This window comes from Ursus maritimus, unplaced genomic scaffold, assembly GCF_017311325.1.
Source record: "Ursus maritimus isolate PB19 unplaced genomic scaffold, ASM1731132v1 scaffold_5, whole genome shotgun sequence".
NCBI lineage: Eukaryota > Metazoa > Chordata > Mammalia > Carnivora > Ursidae > Ursus > Ursus maritimus.
The window spans coordinates 64,612,293-64,632,272 of NW_024426663.1; the positions used below are offsets into that span (position 1 = coordinate 64,612,293).

The 19,980-nt window shown below is 41.2% G+C and overlaps 1 protein-coding gene across 1 annotated transcript in view; it reads right to left on the reverse strand.

Annotated features, from left to right (window-relative positions):
• The window catches only part of MEGF10 (multiple EGF like domains 10), a 120,043-nt gene extending 100,293 nt beyond the window's left edge, over positions 1 to 19,750 (reverse strand). The window contains exons 1-3 of the mRNA XM_008698983.1: positions 19,623 to 19,750; positions 12,364 to 12,465; positions 10,489 to 10,589 (exon numbers count right to left, since the gene is read on the reverse strand). Of these exons, the coding sequence (XP_008697205.1) occupies positions 10,489 to 10,589; positions 12,364 to 12,465; positions 19,623 to 19,738 (319 nt within the window). The 5' untranslated portion in view covers positions 19,739 to 19,750. The remainder of the gene's footprint in view (positions 1 to 10,488; positions 10,590 to 12,363; positions 12,466 to 19,622) is intronic.
• Positions 19,751 to 19,980: the final 230 nt, after the last annotated feature.

Below are 19,980 nucleotides of genomic sequence, written 5' to 3' on the forward strand. Positions count from 1 at the left end.
AAGAATTTCCTGTGTTATTCCATAAACTCCCGGTGAAGGGAATGAGTATCTGCAGAACAGCTCTTCCCCAAAGCCTTCCCATTAGGACAATTTGTCCAAGCCTGCACTCCCCCTCCTCCCAGACCCTCCTATGGCTGACACCAGGCAAAACGTGGCTGTTGAGTCTCTTTTTCAATTCCCTAGATAAAACTGCTGACAGTATCATCCTGAGTTAGTTTGGCAGATATTCCACCTCAGAAGAGAAAGCTTGCTTTTCCTGGGGACAATAGCAGAAACAAGTGCATATGACTTCACGGTTAATGGGGGAAGGTGGGTATAATAGGAAGCTATGGCCAGCTGCACGATTCAGGAACCGCAAATGATATCTCCATGACTCGAGAGGTCCAAAAGGATGCCTACTAGAGTCTACTACAGCAATGGCAAGTGTAAGGCACTCAGGCTACCCAATGACCATGACAGACACCACTGATGAGTCACTCTGTTCTGTTCTCTCTTAAGCACATACATGGCCTCGGAATCCTTCTGGTTTTTTTTTAAGATTGATTTATTTATTTTACAGTGAGAGATGGGGGAGGGGCAGAGGGAGAGAGAATCTCAAGCAGAGTCCTTGCTGAGCGCAGAGCCTGGGGGGGGGTGATCTCACGACCTTGAGATGACAACCTCAGGAAAAACCAAGTGTCAGATGCTCCCCTGACTGTGCCACCCATGCACAGAATCCTTCTAAACACAATGTTCCAGGTCACTGCTTCTAAGGGACGGTGCCCTCTTTCCCAAAAAGGAAGCTTTTTGTTAATTCCAGTTTAGCATAACATAATATTCTAGGAAAGAAAGAAAGAAAGAAAGAAAGAAAGAAAGAAAGAAAGAAAGAAAGAAAGAGAAAGAAAAGAAAAGGGGGGAAATGTATGGGTTATGTGGTCCCTTAAAGTGCCACCTATGTGGCCTATCTGCCTCCTGGAAGAAAAACAGAGTTACGTAAGTGAGCTACAGATGTCTTTAAGCCCTTAACCCAAAATTTGGGTTTAAAACGCATTGTTTACCAAAGCACGACCTTCAAACAAGAATAAAGTATATTTGCAATAATTATTTTTTTATATAAACAGCAACCCCAGTTTTAGCTCCTTATTTCCCTATGACCAGTTCTGTTTTTCATAAAATTGGCCAAGTTAAAAATCAGCTGTGAATATTCATTCACTGCTACGGTAATCAATTGTCACACTCGTCTCTGCTAAGAACAGGAAACATATACTCTTCAGTGTGTGGGAGTTAAGGCTTCTTGTTTACAGTTCCAGAGTTCTCTTAATGAATGCCAAAGACAGGCAGGGCACAGCCATGGGAACTGATCTTCCAACATCAGGGCTGGCCTACAATGCAACAGAGTGGGTGACCCAGTCCCCAAACCTCTTCCTATGTCTTCCCCACAAGCCACACTGCCTGCAATGCCCCCATTACAGCTTTAATTTGAAGTTAGCACTTGACCTTCCCCATCTAACAAAAAAATGGAAGGCAGAGTTAAGTCCACCACAAAGGAAACATTTCTCAGAATGGTCCCATCCTTTGCAGCAGCATCCGGCAGGAGGACAAAGGGGCAAAAGGATGGGATCCAGCCTGGAGAAGGGACCCCTGGCTGTGTCCTCTGTCCATTCTGATACTGCCCCAAGCAGCCCGGCTTACATCTGCACTCCCTGTCATCAGCCAAGGTGAGACCTAGGATATGGGAGTGAGAACATATGGCCAGCCTTGTCCCGGGATTAACCAATTCTTCCCATAGAGGGAGAGGAGCCAACTTCACACTCTGTTGGTTGCTTTTCCTGTGAGCTTTTTCTAGTCCCGTGTATCCAAATCTATAGGGGATTCCTACTTGCTGAGAAGTCAGTTTCAAGGCTGTGTTTGAAAATCAGTTGTATGTATTCCAAACACATCATCCCGAAGTTCCAATGTTGTAAATAATGATGAGGCCCTTAGAGCTGCCTCAAACACTCATTTACTCCACAACTGCGGCACCATAAAGATCATGAGTCTGGTCTCAGTCCCTTTCTATGGACCAGAGCACCTTTGCATTTCTGCTTGGGCTGCTACAAGCTGCCCTCCCTGCCAGGGGATCAGAGACTATTCCTCTCTCCTCAGTGCTCATGGTGGGAGCCGTGGGAGAAGGTAAGAGGCTGCCCTGGCTCCACGCCATCTCCGGAGCTGCAAAGAGTTGAGGTCTTGGGAGAGGGGGACCTGGGGAACTCTAGGGTGAGGAGGGAATGGACCCTAGTGCCATTGTTGAAGTCCAGAGGCTCTGAAGGACTTGGACCTTCTGCTGGTTTGACCCTGGCATTTGTTATTCAAGTCCCAGTCCCAGACTGTCTCCCTTTTGTCTCAACTGTCACCTCTTCCTTCTAGTCAGCATTTCCGTGACTGAAGAACAAAACATTCTCACTGTAGCCCCCAAAATCCGCATCCTTGGAACCAAAATACAAATGGCTAATAAATGTATTTTTTGGAGAGAACACCTTCACTAGTAATTAAGGGAATGCAAAGTAAGGCAGGTACCACTTTCCCCCAATAGGTTGAAAGAAATAGTAATAACTAGTGTTGGTATATGGAGAAGTGGGCACCTTCATATACTTTTAGTGGACAAGCAAGTTGTTACAACCTGTTTGGACAGCAATTTGGCAGTTGTATCAAAAATCTTAAAACGTGGCTCAGACGGCTCCTGTCTCCTCATATCCAATATTTCCTTCCCATAAAAAATATATTTTTACTGGGCCCTTGACTATTCAGAATTAAGATGCTCTTGCAGGTTAGGGAGTCCTGTGACTAGGTTAAATGTCTGCCTTCAACTCAGGTCATGATCCCAGGGTCCTGAGATCAAGCCCCGCATCGGGCTCCCTGCTCAGTGGAGAGTCTGCTTTTCCCTCTCCCTCTGTCCCTCCCCCCTGCTCGTGCACCCCGTGCTCTCTCCCTCTCTCTTTCTCGAATGCTCTCTCTTTCAAGTAAATAAATAAAATCTTAAAAAACAAAACAAAACAAAAGCAACAAGACAGCTGGCATTGCTGTTTGCCTCTTTCTCCTACCTCTTCCATCCACTGCTTGGGAATGGGATTGATATGTGGAGATCTGTAATGGTATATGAAGATGAAGCCTGCAGTCTAGAGACAGTGGAGCAGAAACGTGGAAATAGCCTGGGTTGCCTATTGGGTTACCCAACTCTAGGCTCTGATGTGAAAAAGAAACCTGAACCCTCCTGATACAACATGCATGCCCTTTGTCCCAGAGTCCCATCTAATTTACCTTAGGACTCACTCACATGTACAAAGTGAGATATAAAATGATGCTCACGCATCCCCTAAACTATTTCAGTGTCTAATAATTGGATGGGTGAATCGGTAGGTGGGTAGATAGGAAGGAAGGGAGGATCAGTGAGGGAGGCAAAACAATGAGGGAGAAACAGATGTTAATATATAATCTTGGAACACACTACATTTAGGTCAATATCCGTTAATGCATCTTTTCATTTTAGGAACAAGACCAAAACTCCAAAATAGGGAACTGTATGGAATATATATATGGGTGAGGTGTTTGAGAAGATGGAAGATATGAAGTATCTGGAGATTGCTGATCTTATAGAGAAAATTAGTACCCTGGAGGAAGAGCCACGCAACTGTCACTCTTGTAAACTTCAGACTATATATGGGACCAGCATCAAGGCAAGGTGGAACAGCATGAACAAGATGACCTTAGAGGTTACGATTTCACATTCGAACATAGCCATGAGATTTGCAAGGTGCAATCAGATATCGTTTTAATATTTACAAGAGATAGGAGTCATAAAATACTAATAATTACATGAAAAGAAATTATAAGTATAGCAATTGCCACAGTAAAGTTAGGCCAAAAAATACATTTATAGATTTTAATGACTAAAAGATATGTCAAATTCAATCAAACAGGGACACCAACTGGGTTGATGGTCCTAACCTAACCTAAATAATAGGCCTAGGACATGACAGGTCTCAAATTTCAGGAATATGGAATATAACATCTAGAATAGACAATGGGCTCAGTATGTCCCATCGAGGTAGTAATCAAGGAACCATGCTGCCTGGTATTTTAAAAACTTAAGAAAACAATACAAAGGAATATTATGTAGGCTTAAGAAAAGAATTTCTAGCAAAGGGTACAACATGGATAAAGCTCGAGGACAGGATACTAAGTGAAATAAGTCTGTCCTAAAAGGACAAAGACTATATGATTCCACTCACATAAAGACTCTAGAGTAGCAAAACCCCAGAAACAGAAAGAAGAAGTTAAAAGGTGATGGTCAAGGGCTGGGCTAAGGGAAGAGGGGGAATTAAGATTTAATAAGGATAGAGTTTCAGTTTTAAAAGATGAAAAAGTTCTAGGGATCTGTTGTACAACAAAGTAAATACACTTAATACCACTGATAATACACTTAAAAATTAGGAAGATGGGAAATGTATTTTTTTTACTACAACTGAAAGCAACAAATTAATTAATTAAAAACTTCAGCAAACTGAAAAGATACACCAATTTTTTTTTTTTACAGTAAAGCAAAAACATGAGATGACAGAATTATTTTCTTTGAGGGTAACTATCTTTCAGCCTTGTGAACATTTTGAATTTAATATGGAAATGTGTGAGACAATCAAACTCTATAATATTTATTCCATTTTAAAAGCATAAATTCCATTTTAAAAAAGGTGATGGTGTTTAAATTTGTAAAGCATTAGTTAGAAGCCCTTCAATGTGTTTATTAGAGTTTGTTAGACTGATGAATGAAACATTTATAAGCTGAATTTGGCACCAGAAACACCAGGTTTTTATATTCATAACTTCAATATACCAGATACCCCATGCTATGGATTAGAAAAATTAATATCGTTAAAAAGCCCATACCACCCAATGCCACCTACAGATTCAACACAATCCCTATCAAAATTCCAATGACATTTTTCATGGAAACAGAACAAACAATCCTGAACTTGTGTGAAACCACAAAAGACCCCAAACAGCCAAAGCAATCTTGAGAAATAAGAACAAAGCTGGAGGCACTATGCTTCCTGATTTCGAACTAGAGTAACCAAATCAGTATGGTATTGGCATAAAAACAGACACATAGATCAATGGAACAGAACAGAGAGCCCAGAAATAAACCCACACATACATGGTCAGTTAATTTACGACAAAGGAGCCACAAATGTACAATGAGGAAAAGACAGTCTCTTCAATAAATGCTGTTGGGAACATGGGACAGCCACATGTAAAAGAATAAAAGTAGACAACTGTCTTTCACTACACACAAAAACAAACTCAAAATGGATTAAACACTTGAACAAAAGACCTGAAAGCATAAAACTCCCAGAAGAAAACATAGGCAGTAAGCTTCTTAACATCAATCTTAGTGATAAGTTTATGGATATGACACCAAAAACAAAGGTAACAAAAATTAAACAAGTGGGACTCCATCGAACTAAAAAGCCTCTGCACTACAAAGGACATCATCAAGAAAATGAAAAGCAATGTACTAATAAAAGAAAACATTTGCAAATCATATATCTAATAAGGGTTTAATATCCCAAGTATATAAAAACTTATACAACTCAATAGCAAAACAATAAATAAATAATAATAATCTAATTAAAAAGTGGGCAGAGGATCTGAACAGGCATTTTTCCAAAGAAGACATGCAGATGGCCAATAGGTATACGAAAAAGTGCTCATCATCACTAATCAGTGGGAAAACACAAATTGAAACCATAAAAAGATATCATCTCCACCTGTTAAAACAGCTATTATCCAAAAGACAAGAAATCACAAGTTGGTGAGGATATGGAGAAAAGGGGACCCTGTACACTGCTGGTGGGAATGAAAGCTGGTGCAGACACTATGAAAAACAGCATGGCGGTTCCTCACAAAATTAAAAATAGAACTACCGTATGATTCAGCAATTCCACTTCTGGGTATTTATCTGAAGGCAACAAAAACATTACTTCATAAAGGTATCTACAACCCTATGTCTATAGCAGCATTATGTATAAAAGCCAAGAGACAGAAACAACCTAGTGTCTATCGATGGATAAATGGATAAAAGAAATGTGGTATATATACACAATGGAATATTACTCAGCCATAAAAAGAATGACATCTTAAAAAAGAGAGTGGATAAAGAAGATGTGGTGCACGCACGCACACACACACACATACACACACACAATGGAATATCATACAGCCAAAGAAAAGGCTGAGATTTTGCCATTTATGACGACATGGATGGACCTACAGAGTATTATGCTCAGTGAAATAAGTCAGACAAAGACAAACCACATGATTTCACTCATGTGTGGTATTTAAAAAACAAAACGAATGAATAAACAACAAAAAAGCAGAATCAGACTTATAAATACAGAGAACAAACTGATGGTTGCCAGAGGGAAGGGGGTGGAAGGACAGGCAAATGGGTGAAGGGGAGAGGGACATACAGGCTGCCAGTGAGAGAATGAACCAGTCACAGGAATAAGAGGCACAGCATAGGGAACGTAGCCAGTGGTCCTGGAACAGCATTCTATGGTGACAGGTGGTGGCTAGGCTGGTGGTGAGCACAGCATAACGTACAGAGAAGTTGAATCACTATGTGAATCACACCTGAAACTAACATAACAACATGTGTCAACTATACTCAAATGAAAAAAATGTTAATAAATAACAAAAAATCATGTATACACATACATGTACACACACCACAAACTTATACACACATACACATGTACAAACAGACACACGAGTACTAAACCCACTTCATTCCTCTGGGCATTTCTTCATTAATATTTTAATTTCTCTAAATCAAAAGCAATTAAACACAAGATGAGGCAAGAATAGTAACCCTGAAAGTTGAATAAACGTAAAAGTTTAATTATTTTTAGGGACAGGTAAAAACTTCATCAAGAAATCAGAGACATCTTCATGTCTGATAATATTTTCCTTATGGAAAATTCTCCAATCATTCTTTTTTTCCCCACACAGATGCCAAGGCCATACCCTATATTTTCCGTTTTGGTTCTTCCTGCCTGATGACATAATCTGTCTTCTGGACACAGAGCCTGGCTGCTCAGAGTGTGCTCTGCAGACCAGCAGCTTCTGCACAGTCTGAATCTAGAAGAAATGCGTCATCTTTGGCAGGATGAAGCAATGGGTGGCAATGGGAGGATGGACCTTGCCCTCCAGAAGGAGCTACTCCAGCTACCTGAAGGAAACTTTTTTTCAAATACAGGTATGTTTTTGCATGAACTTGCCCTTTTTTTTGCCTTCTAGGAAAACTCACTACCAAAAATTAAACTAAAATTATAACCGATTCCTGTGTTTCCATTCCTTCTGGTAACTGCAAACAGTTAACAATGGTGACTATGCTAGGTGCCAGGCAGCAAAACTAACTGACGAAAAAGAGCTTCTGAAAGCAGAACCAAAAATCATGTGTTCTCTCTTCCTTCCCTATCCACATGGGTGCCTCACTGATGCTGGCTGCTAAGGGCAGAGATTGACTGGAGTCATCTCCAAGAACAAGGAAGTGAGGGAAGCTTGATTGTCTTCTGGGGTTAAGCTATGAAATCAACATATCAGAGTGGAGAGATGCAAAATACCCTTAAAGAGACCAAATAGCTCCCAGGCCTCTGAGACCAGACAGAGAGCTGATTAAATATATTAACGTATCTAAAAGAAAAATGTTTCAGTTGGGGCCGTTGGTCAGACACTAAGGCTTAGGGGAAAAAAAGGATTTTATTTTTTTATTTTTTTTAATGTTTTTTTATTATATTATGTTAGTCACCATACAGTACATCCCTAGTTTCTAATGTAAAGTTTGATGATTCATTAGTTGGCGTGTAACACCCAGTGCACCATGCAATACGTGCCCTCCTTACTACCCATCACCAGTCTATCCCATTCCCCCACCCCCTCCCCTCTGAAGCCCTCAGTTTGTTTCTCAGAGTCCATAGTCTCTCATGCTTCATTTCCCCTTCTGATTAAGAGGCAAATGCTAGAGATACCCATCCAAGCAGTCAGGAGGACACCTTGCAACCTGCCCAGTGTGAGATAAAGGCAAAGTTATTTTTACCATTATAATATTCAGGTAGGATGGGGTCGTGGAACTTCCCAGCATCCTGAGATGGGCCACAGTTCTGAATGAAATGACAGAGGTGTTGGGTTCTGGAAGCCTGGGACCATGAAGCACTAAACACCAAGTGACCCTGCTTGGATCCACGGCCCTCACACCAGCGTGGCAGTAAAATCTAGCTTTCCATGTCCAAGGCCTTCAAGGAGAGAACGTATGACCAGAAGATAGCCCTCCAGGCTCTGTGTCACTTCAGGAAATAGCATCCTGACTTTATATATAATTTGTGTCACGTGGGTCATAGAAATGAACCTTGGGAGATAGAACCACTCCTTACCGTACTGACCATTGTTCTTGTAAGTTTGAGTCCTAGCATGGACACCAAGATAATGTTACCCCAAAGCTTCTGGGAAGTGGCCAGCCCACGCAGCCAGGGTCCACTCCTCCCACCCCCCCACCCCCGCTCTGCCACTGTGTGCACTCAGGGCTTTCCTTGGAAAATTCCCATCAGCCTGGGCCACAGAGATCAGATCGTGATTATCCTCTAAGATGTTGATTATAAACATGTAATTTTTCTTATTCGGCATCCTTAGTAATCAAAGACATGTAAATTAAGAAAAAAAATTAGTAAAGGGAAAACTGGCACAGGGTGCAAGCAAAAAAGCATTCCCACATACTGCAGGTGGGAGCACAAAGTGGAAACACACCAAACATCTGAAAAATACATGTACACCTCTGATCCAGCAATTTTACTTCTAGGAATTTATCCTTACCTATTAATTAAGGGGATGAACAAAGATTTAACCATAATAATGTCTTCTAGAGCAGTTCATAATAGAAATCACATAATATTCAACAGCTGAAATTTGTTAAATATCTATAATGCAATAACACACTGACATTTGTAATATGTTACAAAAGTACATTTACTGATCAGGAAAGATATTCACACTCTATTTTTCTTTTCTTCTCTTTTCTTTTGTTACATTTTCTAATTTTTTAATTAACAGTTATTATTACATATAACCCTGGCTCTAAATCAAAGTTGAGGAACTAATTCTTCAATTAGTTGAGGAACTGCCCCTGAGAATAGAATCCAGGGGTGCCTGGGTACTCAATCAGTTAAGACTCTTGATTTTGGCTTGGGTCATCATCTCCGGGGCCTGGGACTGAGCTCTGAGTCAAGCCCTGTGTTAGGCTCCATGCTTAGCAGGGAGTCTGCTTAAGGATTCTCTCTCCCTCTGCCCCTTCCCCTGTTCTCTCTCTCTCTCTCTCTCTCTCTAAAACACATAAATAAATCTAGAAGAAGAAGAAGAGGAAGAGGAAGAGGAAGAGGAAGAGGAGGAAGAAGAGGAGGAGGAGGAAGAAGAAGAAGAAGAAGAAGAAGAAGAAGAAGAAGAAGAAGAAGAAGAAGAGGAGGAGGAGGTGGAGGAGGAGGAGAATCCAGGCATTGGAAAGAAGAGGACACATAGAATATCCATATAAGTTCTCTCTGCACTTGAGATCAAAGGAGCCTCGAAGAGGTATAAAGGGCTTCTCCAGGGTCACCCAGTGCTAACAAACAGCCCTGCAGATACTTAAGCCAGGATGTGTCCAGTCATTCCTACTGCCTTCAGTTTAGAACAGAACCTTGTTTCTCTCGATGCTAGTCAACACCAGTGTCTCAGCTGAGAAAACAATGTTGCCCCTCTAACTGTGCATAGAGCCAAAATATTTAAATACACCCCTTTTTAATGATCTCTCTTCTCTATGTCCTAAACACAGTAGTAAGAAGCCTCAATTTCAAACTTAATCACACATGATATCCCAGGAATTTCTGAAGTGTATCATAAAATATCCAACTCCCCTTGAGACATTTCAGAATGAATTGGTAAGATGGGGAGGGCAGACAGAAAATGACAAAGAAGAAGGTCTACTTTGTGACCCAGACTTAGAGTCGTTTCTTAGTGTGAAAGCTCCTCTGCTTTTTGTAAGACTCATCGTTCTGTGCACCAGAAAAGAACACACTGGCCTCTCAGAACTGCCTCGGGACTCCAGTCAGCTGCTGCGGGAAAGTCCTGCCTCTGTTCTCTTCTGTGACCTGAGTCTAGTGACTCCTTGACCAGTTTCCAAAGAGACATTTACTACAAAAACGTAATTAACACTGCAATATCCGGCCTTAAATCATCCTTCTATAACATCTGCTTTCTCCTCAAGGGACATTCATGTGGAGATTTCTGACAGGACACAGGGACAGAGCAATGTGTCCCTCATTCCACAGACTGGGAAAGCAGCAGCTAAGGGTGAAAGGGAATGGTCCAAGCCGCCCCACCATTCACACGCGCAAACCCGCACTGGCAAACATAAGCAACCCACAAAGGGATAAAGGTCTTACTTACGGACACACATCTCCCTGCTTTCATAAAATCCAGGACAGCACTGGGATTTGCGCCTATACATAGTCTTCTCCCCATGCCGATATGCTGTCCGGTAACTGATTCTGCACCGAAGGAAAAATCACACTGTTACTTCTTTTGACCGGAAATGTGATTAGGTATAAAGAACTTATATTTTGATACAAAAGAGCTATTAGATATAATAAAGGTATGAAAAGCAAAGTATTCTAAAATAGGTAAGAAGGATCATGGACTATATGTCTTGACCAATATTATGCTCTTATCTTTTTGCTTAAGAATATATTAAAATTGCCCATTTTAGTCAACCTATACTTTATTTCAAGGGATCAGAAGTTTCACGACTTTCCTATTTCATTTATCTTGAGAAACCTTGAAAAGGATCAATTAATTTCAGATATGAGGGGCACCTGGGTGGCTCAGTTGGTTAAGCATCTGCCTTCAGCTCAGGTCATGATCCCTGGGTCCTGGGATCAAGCCCCGCATAGGGCTCCCTGCTCAGCAGAGAGTCTGCGTCTCCCTCTGCCCCTCCTCCTTCCCCTGCTCATGCTCTTGCTCTCTCTCAAATAAATAAATAAAATTTTTAAAAAATTTCAGATATGACACTGATCTAATTTATCATTTACTTACATATGTTTTAAAAGAAGAATTCAGAGAATTCCTTGAAAAATCTATGACAATGCCATCTCATCCCACTATAAAATAAAAGGTTATAGACAAACGACCCTCATTTAACCAAAGCTTCATTCATTCACTGATTTATTTACACAGCACATGTTTACTGAGCACTTACTATATTCCAGGCACTGCTCTAGGTACTAGGGAAATAACTCACAGTGAGCAAAACAACGTAAAGCCTTGCCCTCAAGGAATCTGTATCCTACTGGGGAAGACAGACCTATAGAATTTAAGTACAGATCCACATTAAATGAATAAATATGTCATATAATGACTGACAATGATTATGTGGTGTGATGAAAAATAAGGCCTGAGTAAGGGAAGAGAGTGTGACAGGAAGGGAAGACTTGTTTAGACAGAGTGGACAAGGAAAGCGTGCCTGAAGAAATAACACTGAGCACAACATTTAGTGTGGCATAAACCAACAGGAGTCACATTTAGACCCATGACTCACACCACTGAAAGTATTTTACAAATAAAAGTAAGGTATCACAGTTCCCTTCCACATTAACATTAATATTTAAGATGTTTTTCTTTCCTGTTTTCATATTTATAGAAAAAAATATGTGTCTTATGTTGAAGTCAAATTTAAGTGTGTCTACGGGCACCAGGGTGACTCAGTTGGTTAAGCATCTGACACTTGATTTCGGCTCAGATTGTGATCTCAGGGTCGTGAGATCGAGCCCCACGTCAGGCTCTGTGCCAGGTGTGGCGCCTGCTTAAAAGTCTCTCTCTCCCTCTGCCTCTTCCCCCACCCCCACTCCCCACCTGTGCACGTGTGTGCATGCACTCTCTGTCCTTCTCTTAAAAAAAAATTAAGTTAGTCTAAATTGAGTCAGATATTCAAGTAGAAACATACGCTGGAATATGAGTCTCTTGATACCTAATGATGTCCATATTCAAGAGCGTCTCCCCCATTTATGCACAACACAAAAGCTGCATGATTTCTTGCTAACCAAACGATGGTAACCAGTAGACACTTTCTCTGTAAGCTCCTCAGGGGCACGGACATCAGTTTTGCTCTTCTGTATCACCTATGGTTTGGAACAAGGCTGGGATAATAGCAAGCACTCAATAACCATTCAAGAGATGAATGGCTGCATCTTCTCAAATATTTAATGTCTCTGCATTAAAGTACTTCCCCGTTAGCCAAACTCATAAATACATCTGAGCTTTGATTACCTGTGCCGTGTGCATTTAAACCAGTTCAGAATGTCAGTGCAGCTAGTGTAGTAGATTTGATCGAAGGGATGTGGGTATGACTCTTGAACAGTCACTGAGTAGCTGAAAACAAAGAAAGATAAGGAATCAATATTTCTTATTCTTACATTCATGATATACTGCGTATATAAAAAATATCAGGGGCTAAATTATGGTCATTTGCGACTCCATGCTGACTTTTAATACAGAACCTCCATGTTTTTACAGGTTTTTATTTGACCCAGAGCACCAAAAGGACCAATATGAATAATACATTTAAAAGACAAGAGTTCATGTTCTAAATTTCATAAAAGAATTCTCTTTACCATCCGCCATAAACTCTGATAATCCTAAATTTACAAACATGATCACCATATATTTTTCTGTATTTAATTCCATTCCCTCATCCCAGAAGTGCAGGGTTAACCCAGACCTTTCACAAGAAGTTTTCAATCTAAGTCTGCATGCAAATAATAAGCACAGAGACAATGTGAATATTCATAGCAGTACATTTTGGTACTGATTCTGGAAAATCAGAAAGAACATATTTCTCAGGTTGGAACTTGAATTAATTTGGTTTTGTGCGCCTGCCCTACTTCTCAGGCACTGGGAGAATATATACAACCTCTAAATAAGAACTACAAAGTCTCTAAACATATCGCTGAAACAATTAGCCTGAAATATACATATCCACAGCCTGCTGCCACTTAGCCTGGTTTCCAATACATTTTCACTAACAGCTTCTTGTTAAAGTAAAAACAGGCAATCCTAAGGGCCTGAGAATGTAGGTAGAAAACATCCATAAAACATAAAGAGCATTCAATGTTCAATGTCATAGTTCTTCATTTTAAAGCAGCCCATTACATGCTCAAGAACTTAGAGTTCCTGCCTGTAAGAAAACCTAGAGAATCCTCTTGGCTGAACAAGTTAATCCTCTTCTCTTTAACAATCTCAAAGATTTTCACTAAAATCTTTAATTCACACTAGCAAACGAAACGGGCCACAATTATGGACTCACTTGCAGCAAATCAATAGACCAACTTCATTATTAGGAACTATCGACTAGGGAAGGTACAGAAGGAATGAGGCTGAAACATGAGCGTGAAGAATTCAGGTTAGATATAGGGTAGAACCTTCTCATTTGAAAAGCTATGTGGTGCTGGGCTCCCCAACAGTGGGATTTCTTTCTCCAAATGGCCTCTGTTAGCTATTATGTGCTTAGGCTTCAATAGGAAATTCATAAAATAATCATACTGTTCACACTTCTGTGTATTTCATTCTTTGGGTCATTGCAACTTGATTTCTACATAAATCTAGGGATCCTCCACAAATCTTAGGCAAATGCAGTAGGCCCTACTGAAAAGATCACTGGATTAACAGAAGACAGGGTTATCCTGATCAGACACCGAGAAACTGGATGGCCATCAGCAGATGACCTTCCTTCCCTGGGCTTTGAGTATCACATTTTAAAACCAGAGAATCACAGATGGTCTTGAAGATTCCTTCCCACTTGGCATTCTGCATTTCTTACATACATTTTAGGTGCCTATTTCCTTCTCTACTGTATGCCATCTGAGGCTACCCACAAGAATGGGTTCAGATGAGCGTACGGGATGCAAATGCCCACGTCTGTTATGTAACTCCTTTAGGGGAAAAGAAGTCTCTGTTAAAATATAAAGGTTCTTGGAATGAAATATCACAGTAAACTATTAATGTCTTCTGACCTCTAGCACTGTTCTGAGGTTCAGGTTAATGCAAATTCCAAGACTTCCTCGCTAAAATTTTCCCTGCCTATCCAGGTGCTTGTAAATAACCCAATCTCAAGGCCTGCAGCATTATTTCTCCATTCCGTTTTCAGCGCTGAGCAAAGCGAATCAATGTCCTCTGCATGTAGGTGAAGTCCTATATTACCCATGAGCAAAACACAGCTATTGTCCACACGTGCTAGAGGAGTAAAAAAGAAGCCACTCTAAATCAAGGTCATTTGAGGGACAAAATATTCTAGCAGGCTCTACAGCACTAATTTAACTGAACTAAATTGGTTCACTGGAACTAAACTTGATGCGTTATTCCCATAAAATTTCAAAGGCCGTGTTATGATGGTTAAGGTCTGTCTGCCTTGGTGAGCAGAAGTGATAATCAACAAATGGATCCTGGCCAAACATATCCCATTTGATGTGGATTCCATAGGCAAACACGAGAAATGTTTTCACTAATTTCTAGCAGTCTGGAGGATTGCTTAAATGAGAGGAAGTGCTGAAGTACACGGATTTTCTCTCTTGCCATGTGCTGCTCACCGACAGCACACATTTGTGGGATGCTTCTCTGGTTTTAGGATAGAAGAAAGCTCTTATCTAGAAAAGGGAAATCAAACCATTTAAGATTCCAATTCAACAAACAGTTATTGAACATCGTCTCTGCAATTCCCGCCCCCAAAGAGCTCTCGAGGGGGGCCAGCACAGAATGCTAGAAGTAACACAATATGGCTCTAACAGAGAAATACGTGCAGTTTCCGGGAAACAGGAAGACAAAATTTACTATGCTTTGAGCATTTCCCTTCCATCTTGACCCTTCTAATTAAAATTATTCAGAGGCTCAAATTCAGTTCAGAAGTGACTGAAAACAAATTACATTGCACATTGATCACAAACAGGCTTCTGGTGAAGTCTACGGGCGAAGGGCTCTAAGCCTTTTCACACCAAATTTCCTTTCTGTTGGTTTTTATACATTCTTTTTCTTTTCCATACAATCTTGCTCTTCCCCTCCCATTTTTAATGGTATTCTAATCACACTACAAAATTTAGAAAACAATGTTTTAAGAAGAGAGAGTTCTCTCTTACATAACCACCAATAACATTTCGCTAACTTTTTTATAGCCCCTAGGTTTTTTTTTTTTTTAAAGATTTTATTTTATTTATTTGACAGAGATAGAGACAGCCAGCAAGAGAGGAAACACAAGCAGGGGGAGTGGGAGAGGAAGAAGCAGGCTCACAGCGGAGAAGCCTGATGTGGGGCTCGATTCCATAACGCTGGGATCACGCCCTGAGCTGAAGGCAAACGCTTAACCGCTGTGCCACCCAGGTGCCCTGCCCCTAGGGGTTTTTTACCTTTTCATTTTAGTTTAGTTTTTTTGGTTTTTATTATAATATAACCACACTATGCACATAATTCTGAAAATTACTTTTAAACTTGAGTGTATCATAAGCAGGTTAGTAAATAGTCTTCTTGAATATTCTTCAAATTATGACTGGCAAATACTACATAACTGACCTAATTTGCTCAATACCCACCTACAGTTGAAGAATTAACTTGTCACTTTTCAAGGGGCCACTTTGTGGAAGCTGTGTGCTTGCATTAGGAAGGGAAAGATCTCTGAGACCAGGCCAGCCTCCTCTGGGTCTTTTTTTTTTTTTTTTTTTTAGTTTTTATTTGTTTATATGAGAGAGAGGGAGACAGCCAGTGAGAGAGGGAACACAAGCAGGGGGAGTGGGAGAGGAAGAAGCAGGCTCCCAGCAGAAGAGCCTGATGCGGGGCTGGATCCCATAACGCAGGGATCACGCCCTGAGCCGAAGGCAGACGCTTAACGACTGAGCCACCCAGGCGCCCCTCCTCTGGGTCTTTATCACTGCTTCCTGGCTGCTTTTTGAACTGAATCAGTGCCTCTGCTAACCGTCCTCAGAAGCTGCTCTTAAGTCAGCGCGGGAAGGAATCTTCTTGACTGTCTAGTCCAATCCTGTTCTTATCACAAATGAGCAACACTGAGCTCCCTGTGCTAGCCATCAGCCTAGAGCCAACACTAACACTGGGGCCCCCAGACACCGTCCTGTCCCATGCCACCTCTCAGATGTCATTAGAACATCTGAGGCTTCCGAAGCAGACGATGGGTGCCAAACTGTGGTATAAAGGGATTCTGATCTCAATTCTACACTATTTTCACCACAGAGATGCGTGACTCTTCACCTTCTGCTTGTGTGTTTAATCTTCTCAAAGACACTGAAAACATATCATCACTGGGACTTTAACCTATTAAATATCATCCGGGGAGAAACCCCAGCAAGATTTAATTTAAGGTCAAAGAATGGGGTGGGCAGGTGGGGGAGGAGTGGAGAAGCCATCATCACTTGGACACATTCCAAAGTGGTTAATTACATTCTATCTGCCAAAATGATCTTGTTACTTTAATCAGATATGGTAATAATCATCATTCCTTATCTCTGCTCGCTTCAGGACTACTTCAATTACTACCACTTCTGAGTTCCACCCCCAAGGGGATGGGCAAAGAATGGCTTCTCTTCCTTCGTATCTTCTTTAGCAGAAACCCCAGTAGATGCCAACACGTAAACTCACAGACCAGGGAAAGGGGCTGTGGAGAAGGAACGGATAATTCATGGAATTATCAGTTTCCAAAAGGCTGCTGGCGTGGGATTCCTTTAATAACAAGCACCCCTTGTGTATTTTAAATGATTTCATTTTCCTTCATTTCATTTTCTGTATGACTTCTAAGAACCACAATTGCTGTATTAAAAAGAGGTCTACTTTTATTTGAAAATTAATGATTCAGCAGGCCTGGGGCAGGGCCTGACAGTCTACATTTCTGGCAGGCACCCAGGCAGGGCTCAAGTCACAGCCCCACACACCACACTGTGAGAAGTAAGGGTCCGGCTGAGTCCCTTCGGTACAGGTAGGGTTGAGATGAGGCAAGGTTCCAATGAGCCCTACTCAGCCCAGCCACCAAGAATTCTGTCCTTGAACCTCATCTTCCTCTCCCCATTTCCATTCAAGGCCTATTTCAGGTTTTGAAAATTCAGAATGTGTCACCTGCACCCTTGTTTGCTCATTTTAATTTATACTCCTTTCTCCATTCGTGTCACAACTGTTGCACTTTCTTTTACCTTTCTTCCAAGAATCATTATCCAGCGTTAAAACAGGAAATACATCAATAAGAACATTATGGCTGTCAATCCTTCTTTCTAGAAGGACATAGAAAAAAAAAGCACAGTCGGGAGAAAAAAATCTCCATCATGTCCCTACTCTTTTACCCTCATTTTCCCTCCTCATTAGTAACTCTTTCAGAGGTTGCCCGAATCACTTCTGCAACAGTGAAACTGCATGAGGTTTAGAGACTAACGTGCCCCATGCCTGTCCCTCTGTCTCCTCTCCCCATTCCCCCACTGATGTCCATATTTAGCCATTTCATTTCCTGCCAGAAGGTGAGTGTACTCAATCAACAGTCATTTATCCAGCACATGCCCTAAGCGAGGCGGCGTTTTAGACCCTGGGAACTATCCATAGCGAACAAAGTGTGCAATTACGTGTTGCCAAGTTTCATCAAATAATGAGGAAGGAATAAGGACAAAATGTACATGTATGAGTGGGTGCTGGGTTACCTGACGTCTGGCTTCTTTTCTCTTTACAGCCTTTCCCTCAGAGAGTTCGCCTGTTCACGTCTCATCATGCAGGAGACACCCAATTCTGTGCTCCCAAACACTAACAGGCCCGTTTCTCAAACCGATCTTAGGAACACAAGAAGGCAACCACACTCCTCTCTTCCCTCTCAAATCACCTCTCTTCCTTTTCGTTTTCATATGTGCAATGACCCTCACTGCTTTCACAGAGTAGGTTCTAAATCTCACCTTCTCTGCCTCCTGCACATCCTACGATCCACGGATGACCAAGATGTGTTGATCCTTATTTCAAAGTATCTTACGAATTTGATTGTTTCCTTCTATTCCAAAGCTTTCATGCTCCCACAAGTTCAACCACCAATGGCCTCTTCTTCTTTTAAATGTGATATGTACCCTTTCTTGTATTCACTGATTTATCTTTATTGCTTCAATGGATATTTATTATGCACTTTGTAGCTGAAATGTTTACGGGAGGTGCTGCGATGATTATAAAGATAATTAATAGGAGGTCCTTCCCCTTCAATTCTATATAATATAGTTAATACCACAGAGACAGGGAACCTGATTACATACACATATTTCCTCTAGAGCTTAAAGTGTCATAGTGATATGTAACTCCATGGATTGATCAGGGAAATACATTTCTGTTACCCTGATTGTACTACTGCACATAGACATGGGGAAGCCCTCACTGAGAAAATAAAGCTGTGGGTGGGGGACCAGGGTGCCCCTGCAATAACACAGCTGCTGAGCCTGAAAGGCTCTGAGCTGCGCTCATTTTGACCTGTGCTGACAACAGTGACTGGAATGTGTCCCCTGAGGTGTGCTACTCACGGTGCTGAGGAGAACAGGGAAAAGAGATGGAGAGCTGGATGAAATGGCGCATACAGCTATCAAAACTACCTATTACTCGAGTGCTTGAGCAGACTAGAAGGGTGTCACCTTCTCTCTGGGAAACTTACATTTGCAATGTGACTTGTGGCTAAAGATGCTTTCGTAGAAATGCACGTAGCACAGTAGAGCGGTGTAGACTACATTTGACTAGTGCGGTAGCACTAGATGGTCTGTACTATTTTTGTGTTCCAAAGAGGACTCTAAGCTCTCTGACAATAACCTATTGTGCTGTCCTTCCTCAGCAGCTCCTACTGCACATTGCCCTTATCTGCATACTACATCATCTGCTTTGAGGTAATCTAGACAATCCTGCCCTCCTGCAGTACTGAACTAACTTTAGTTTCGTTGTTCAAGAGCCTCAGCGGTCTGCATGGCACTGGTTTCAAGCCACCTTCCATTCCTAGAACTCCACGCAATCACTACTGTCCACTCTGTCTTACTCAGCTCTTTGAGAGCGTCTCCGCTGACACTACGTCCATGCCGCTTCTCCAGTTCCTCCAGAAATCATGTTGCCCTTTTCAGGCCACATACAGCCCAATATTTTTGTACCATACATGGCCACCCTTCAGTACATTATTCCATATTGTCCTTCACCGCTCACCCACTGTTTCCCATGCATAAGTCCAGCTCCCCCAGATTACTGCGAAATAGACTGAGAGCAGGGAGGAGATGTTTGGGAGATCATTTGAATGGAGCTAATAACATTTTCCCTGCATGATACAATTGCTCCTGTGTTGGAATCAATAGATGGAAGTTTTTTTCACTTTATATTCTATAAGACCAAGGAGAATAGTATGAATTTATTAATATAACTACTGGTTTTTACATAAAAGTCATTTCATAATCTCTTCTCAAAGTCTAATTTTCTATATCAGACTGATAATGATAGTATATGAAAAAGTCATCAGAAATTATTTCTCAGACTACTTTCAAAACGATTACCTTTCCCAGTGGCTGCACACGTTAGGGTCTTCAAGATTCAGCGATGATGCTGTCCTGCTCCAGAGGCACAATGAGAAACACATAAAGTTCAGGCAGGAGTTCAAAGAGATAACCATTTTTTTCGGAAGGACAACCTACAAGAAAACAAAAATCCAAAGTAGAGAAGCATTAAAATGACCCAAACAGAATTCTTTTCAGTACAACAACCATTCAGAACCAATTGTCACTAAGGCTGAACCATGCATAACAAACCATGTGTTTAAATAGATGGGTCACCAAATTTCATGGTCCAAGAGAGAGGTATTTCTTGTGTTGCACAGGGTGGTCACCATTTTATAAATTACTAAAATGTGCAAAT